At 35.5% G+C, this 7,331-nt stretch overlaps 1 protein-coding gene across 1 annotated transcript; it reads right to left on the reverse strand.

The window, feature by feature from the left end:
* Positions 396-1,677, reverse strand: LOC110268416. The gene is made up of 2 exons (XM_021114555.1): positions 553-1,677; positions 396-401 (listed from the first exon to the last, which is right to left on the reverse strand). Exons 1-2 carry the CDS (start codon positions 1,675-1,677, stop codon positions 396-398), a joined length of 1,131 nt encoding a protein of 376 aa, XP_020970214.1.

The following is a 7,331-nucleotide window of genomic DNA, read 5'->3' on the forward strand; positions in this document are numbered from 1 at the left end:
GAACTGATCAAGGTACGGACGGAAAATACGATTCATGTAATCCATGAAAATCGCAGGAGCATTAGTTAGTCCAAACGACATAACCGTATACTCATAGTGACCATATCGAGTTCTAAATGTAGTCTTCGGTATATCTGACTCTTTCACTCGAATCTGGTGATAGCCCGATCGCAAATCAATCTTCGAAAACACAGTTGCACCTTTTAACTGATCCATTAGATCATCTATTCGTGGAAGTGGACACTTGTTCTTGATAGTGACTTTATTTAACTGTCGGTAATCTACGCAAAGTCTCATTCCACCATCCTTCTTCTTTACTAGCAATACCGGAGCTCCCCAAGGTGATGCGCTGGGACGAATAAATTTCTTTCCAAGTAGCTCATCCAACTGCTTCTTCAACTCTGCAAGTTCCAAACGAGAAACAGTTAAAGAAATAAAGGAATGCGATGCAATCGAATCATACAGTACAGTTAGAAACCGATTCTTGACATAACACTGACTTTGGATCAGGGCGTCTGATTGCATAGCATCATCAGCAGTCATGGCAAACACTCGACCTTGTTGCTGGGTTCGTATTGGATTTTGAGAAAGTCCTTTTGGGCAACTCCTCGCCAAGTGTCCCGGTTCCCCACAATTGTAACAAGTAAATGTTCTGATTTGGCAAGGCCTGGTACCATGATCCTTTCCACACTGCCTACACGCAATATTCACTTGTGCCTGTTGAGATCGTTTACCATTATCCTGCCTTGGTCTACCTCTGTTTCCACCCGTAGGGCGAGTAGGGATGTTACCAACCTGTGGGTTTCTTCGATGTGGCACACCAGGTGTCTTGAAGTTTGTCCTTCGTGGTTGCCAATTATAATTATTGTAGTTCCTTGGTGGAAATCCTTGACGACTTGCTTTAGAGGCACTCACCTTCTTAGCACATTCTTCTACTAACTTACACTTATTAACCAGCTCAGCAAAATTTCGTATCTCCAATGGAACTACTGAACTCATCAGATCCTCACGAAGGCCCCCTTCGAACTTCAAACACTTCCATTCTTCAAAATCAGCAGGATTCCCTTGGCAGATCTTGGAGAAACGGCACAAGTCATCAAACTTACGGGCATATTCTGCAATAGTTATGTTACCCTGTTTCAGCTGCATAAGTTCCATCTCCTTAGCATCACGAGCTGCCCTCGGAAAATACTTCTTATAAAATTCATCCTTAAAAGTATTCCAAGGAATAACGCCTTCATCTTGTTGCAACAGTCGCTGTATCCCCTGCCACCAATGCTCAGCTTCTCCTTCCAGCATATAAGTAGCGAACTCCACGTGTTGGCCTTCCGGAACATGCTGTTCTCGCAGTGATCGTTCGATAGCTCGAAACCAATTGTCAGCATCAGTTGCAACGAGTGTACCTTTAAACTTAGGTGGTTTAACCTTCAGAAAAGTCGCAAGGGTCATAGGTCTTTCGAAATGCCCCAAGTTATTCTCATCGTTTCCACTATCTTCCCCATGCTCATTCTCATTCTCATTTCTCACTCCAAGACGATCAACAGCCCTAGCCGCTGCTACTGCAGCCTCACGCACTGCCTCAGCCACAGCGTTCATGGTAGTCATAAATGTTTCCTGTTCCCTCTTGTAGTTAACATTAGGAATTCCTTCCTGTACGCCTCGTCTCCATGAACCCATCGTGGTCCTGTTCACACCAAACAATCATTATTAAGGTGATCAGTCTTAACACTTCAAGTCAAGTGTGAACTCCCAGAATGAAAACACAGAGACAATCATTCTTCATGTTCTTCATAAATTCTTCAGATTCTTTCTCTGTTTTTAACCGTTTTTCAGTCTTTTCAGCAACCGATTTTTACTATAATTCATAAGAACTTAAAGATGACATAATGACAATGAGGATTGAGATACTTGATGATATATCAAAGGTTTTCCCCTCACTGATCTTCCGGAAAAATTCGTACTTTCAGAAAAGATCTCGCGTACTCGAAAACCGGGGTTGTTACACCTCTGCCTCTAGCTATAGGACAATCCTACCTCTAATTCACTATACTAATTTGAGCCAATAACCAAAGATTAAATTGAACCATTATTCTCTATAATCAACTCTAATATGGCAATTCCTACCTCTAATTAGTTAACAATGTCAAAACATCAAAGTTAAACTCACACATCAATAAAAAAGGAACAAATCTATAACAAGGAAAAAGGCACTAATAATCGAAGATCAGGAGATTGAAAACCCGCTCTTGGCTAAGTATTGCTTCACTAATTCATCAGGTATCTGAGAAGAAGAAAGAGTTGGTCCAATGTTCAATCAAATTTAGGAAACAATTCTAATGAAGGAGCTCAAGCATAGATATTACCTAAATAGAAGAAAACAGAACGAACCATAGGAGTATAATCCATTAACGAAGCGAGAAACTCAGTCAGTACAGCATCGCATAATGCCTCCTCCATTGCTTGATTGCGGATTATGGTTAGGATTCATCTCCTCCTCACTCTATCTGTACAATAATCTACCTTGCGAATTTATCAATTTTTTTAGAATTTACTTCAAATTCATATACACAAGCCATTCACATTATGCTAAGTTTGTAAATTAAGGATTAAAAAATCAAGAGAAAAATTTTCGGTACGCAAAAATATGCATTAAACTAATCAAACTGAGAAGAGTGACACGCAATTGCTTCCTATCCTGCAATAGAATGCTGACAGAGAATGCAACAACGTCATTCACAAATGAGATGTGTTAACGGCAGAGGCTCTTTCTCTCGATATCAGGGGATTCCGTGTTGCTACAAATCTGGAGATGATGCATTAGCGGAGCTCCATCCCATAAGCTTTACGACAGCAGTGAAAAGCAAATGAACTACGGTGGCGGCGGCGACAGCTTCGGCGAGCTTAGGGTTTCAGCAACAAACTCTCTCTTCTCTTTGAATCTCTCTTTTTCTAACACTCGCCACTCCTCTGATCTCACTCTTCCTCTATTTGGTTGGGTTTTGCCATTTTGGCGTTTTAGGAGAGTTTTAGTTTAATTATGAATATTGACACAAGGCTTTTTTAGTTAATGTTATTAAGAATAATAGCGGTGATGGGTGAAAATTAGATTTCCACACAAACTCAAGTTATCCTCCTTGGAAGGTGAAGAGGTCAGCTGGCCTTACTGTAGGTTGATACTATGTTCATCTTTGTACTTTCGGGGTAAGTTTTCTCCCTCAGATTTAGTGTCCACCATATAGTACCATATATGCTTGGAAAGCTCTAGATTCTTACTTTCCAATGCCACTAAAATTACCTCATTTGGAGTTTTGTAGCTCAAGTTATTCTTGTTGGAGTATGAAGAGGTCAGGGTTGCAAATCCTCTTTGCTTAACTCAGAAGCCTCTTTGAGTTTGTTTCCAACTCTTTTGTCACCTTGGGTGTGTGATTCTTCTTTTAGTGCTTTTATTGCTTCTTTTTTTATTATTTCCTACAAAATTTATAAAATCAAAAGATCAAAGAAATGTACCATTTAAGCACAAAAGCATTCAATATTTAAGCACTAATCATCAATTTCTTGTATGAAAAAGCATAGAAAAACATGACATGATGGCATGTCATCACAACACCAAACTTAAACCTTGCTTGTCCCCAAGCAAGAAAAGGATCATGCAATAAAGATCGACAATCTAAGGTAAGAAGAATAGCAACTCAATGTTCATGGTTGGCTAGTTTTCTATGCATACAACAATCACAAAAGAAAGGTAAATGATTGATGCTTCTATCTAGCTCAATTTATGAAATTTTTTCCTTATATTTCTTCCTTGAAACAAGCTTTACATTCTCTTATTAGCTTCTCCTTTTGGGTGCTTTGTCCCATGAGTTGATAGCAAAGCTACGACTATAAATGCTTTGTTTTCAAGTATTACCACTTGACACATAAGCACCACAAGTATTTAATTAGAGGACTTCTTTAAGCTCATTTGTTTCTTTTCTTAACTCTCTAATCATTGATGCTTAGAGCCTTGAGCTTTGAGGGAGTGCATTGCACCTGAGCCTAACCTTGACTCTAAGTGTTTTGTTTTCAAGATTTTTGCTTGATACATAGACACCACAAGTACTTAACAATGAAATTGTCATTGGTACTCAGAGCCTTCAGCTTTCTCATTCTTTCCCTTTTTCTTTTCTTGCCTTAATTTGTTTATTCAAGGTTTTCATGATTTCCAAAAATTTCATAAAATATCCTGGATGAAAACTTTAATTAAATAAAATCTAATGCAACTGAGCAATGATGAGCGGATAATTTATACGCTTTTTGACATTGTTTTTACATAGTTTTCAGTATAATTTAGTTAGTTTTTAGTATATTTTTATTAGTTTTTAAATAAAAATCACAATTCTGGACTTTACTATGAGTTTGTGTATTTTTTTGTGATTTCAGGTAATTTCTGGCTGAAATTGAGGGACTTGAGCAAAAATCAGATTCAGAGGTTGAAGAAGGACTGTAGATGCTGTTGGATTCTGACCTTCCTGCACTCAAAGTGGATTTTCTGGAGCTACAGAACTCCAAATGGCGTGCTCTCAATTGCGTTGGAAAGTAGACATCCAGGGTTTTCCAGAAATATATAATAGTTCATACTTTGCCCGAGTTTAGAGGACGCAAACTGGCGTTGAACGCCAGTTCCATGCTACATTCTGGAGTTAAACGCCAGAAACAAGTTGCAAAGTGGAGTTAAACGCCAGAAACAAGTTACAAACTGGTGTTCAACTCCAAGAAAGACCTCTACACGCGTAAAGCTCAATGCTCAGCCCAAGCACACACCAAGTGGGCCCCAGAAGTGGATTTCTGCATCATTTACTTATTTCTGTAAACCCTAGTAACTAGTTTAGCATAAATAGGACTTTTTACTATCTTTGTAAAATCTCTATCCTAATCTATGTTTTATTTATCTTTTAATTATTAAAACTCTATATCCATTTGAATCCGCCTGACTGAGATTTACAAGGTGACCATAGCTTGCTTCAAGCCGACAATCTCCGGGGGATTGACCCTTACTCACGTAAGGTTTATTACTTGGACGACCCAGTGCACTTGCTGGTCAGTTGTGCGAAGTTGTGACAAAGAATTAAGATTATGAACGTGCGTATAAAGTTTTCAGCGCCGTTACCAAGGAGTGGAACCGTCACGATTTCTGCGCACCAAGTTTTTGGCGCCGTTGCCGGGGATTGTTTGAGTTTGGACCACTGACAGTTCATCTTGTTGCTCATATTAGGTAATTTTATTTTAATTTTAAACTTTTTATTTCTTATTTTCGAAAAATACAAAAAAAATTTATATTTTCAAAAATATTTTTATTCAGAATTTTTAAGAATGAATTCTAGTGTTTCAGATGATGCTTCTATCATCACAGGAGCTAGTTGATTCCCATCAATTTGGCTGTTATATGTAATGTCCTGCTGAAGCTTGTTCTGCCCTGTCTAATCTCTTTAGACTGAAGCTTTATACTAACATTGCATGATTCCTGGAATTCTTATTAAAAATTTTGAAATCCTTATTTTCTTTTTCGAAATAATTTTCGAAAAATACCAAAAACATTAATAAATTCATAAAAACCAAAAATTTTGTGTTTCTTGTTTGAGTCTAGTGTCAGTTTTTAATTTTGGTGTCAATTGCATGTTTTTAAAATTTGTGCATTTTTTTCAAAAAATTCATGCATTGCATTCTTCATGATCTTCAAGTTGTTCTTGACAAGTCTTCTTGTTTGATTTTCATATTTTCTTGTCTTGTGTCTTTTCTTGTTTTTCATATGCATTCTTGAATTCTTAGAGTCTAAATATCAAAAATTTCTAAGTTTGGTGTCTTGCATGTTTCTTTTCTTAAAATTTTTTCAAAAATAAGTTCTTGGTGTTCATCTTGACATTCAAAGTGTTCTTGGTGTTCATCTTGACATTCATAGTGTTCTTGCATGCATCACATGTTTTGATCCAAAATTCTCATGCATTGAGTCTTTTTTATGTTTTTCTCTTTCTTTATTAAAATTCAAAAATAAAAAATATCTTTCCTTTTTCACTCATAAATTTTCGAAAATTTGAGTTGACTTTTTCAAAAATTTTTCAAAATTAGTTGTTTCTTATGAGTCAAATCAAATTTTCATTTTAAAAACTCTATCTTTTTCAAATCTTTTTCAAAAAAATCAAATATTTTTCATTTTTCTTTCATAATTTTTGAAAATTTCAAATTGATTTTCAAAAATCTTTTTCTTATTTCTATTTCGTATTTTCGAATTTAATACTAACAATTAATGTGATTGATTCAAAAATATTAAGTTGTTACTTGCCTATTAAGAAATGTTCAATCTTTAAATTTTAAAATCATATATTTTAGTTTCTTGTTAGTCAAGTAATCAACTGTAATTTTCAACATCAAATCTTTTTAAATTTCTTTTTCAAATCTTTTTCAAAATAAATTTCAATCACATCTTTTTCAAAATCAATTTCAAAATCCTTTCTAACTTCTTATCTTTTCAAATTTGATTTTCAAATCCTTTTCAATTAACCACTTAACTTTTTGATTGATTTTTATCTTTTTCAAAACTACCTAACTAATTCTCTCTCTCTAATTTTTGAAAATCCCTTTCCTCTTTTTCAAAATTCCCTTTTTTTTAACTAATTATTTTAATTTTTAATTTAATTTGATTTCAATTTTAATTTTCGAAATTTAACTTTAAATTTTATTTTTTAATTTAATTAATTTTCAAAATTCTCTCTCTCTCATCTCCTTCTATTTATTTTTTCATCTACTAACACTTCTCTTCCACCCAAAATTCGAACCCCATCTTCCTCTCCGTGTTCGAATTTTACCTCTTCTCCTTCTTACATTCTTCTCTTCTTATACTTGCATAAGGAATCTCTATACTGTGACATAGATGATTCCATATTTTCTTTTCTGTTTTCTTCTTTTTCATATGAGCAGGAACAAGGATAAGAACATTCTTGTTGAGGCTGATCCTGAACCTGAAAGGACTCTGAAGAGGAAGCTAAGGGAAGCTAAAGCACAACTTTTTGGAGAAAATCTGACAGAAATTTTCGAAAAAGAAGGAGACATGGCCGAAAATAATAACAATGAAAGGAAGATGCTTGGTGACTTTACTGCACCAAATTCTAATTTACATGGAAGAAGCATCTCAATTCCTGCCATTGGAGCAAACAACTTTGAGCTTAAACCTCAATTAGTTTCTCTGATGCAACAGAACTGCAAGTTTCATGGACTTCCATCTGAATATTCTTTTCAGTTCTTAACTGAATTCTTGCATATCTGTGATACTGTTAAGACCAATGGGGTTGATTCCGAGG

Source organism: Arachis ipaensis, chromosome B10, assembly GCF_000816755.2.
Source record: "Arachis ipaensis cultivar K30076 chromosome B10, Araip1.1, whole genome shotgun sequence".
NCBI classification, from domain to species: domain Eukaryota; kingdom Viridiplantae; phylum Streptophyta; class Magnoliopsida; order Fabales; family Fabaceae; genus Arachis; species Arachis ipaensis.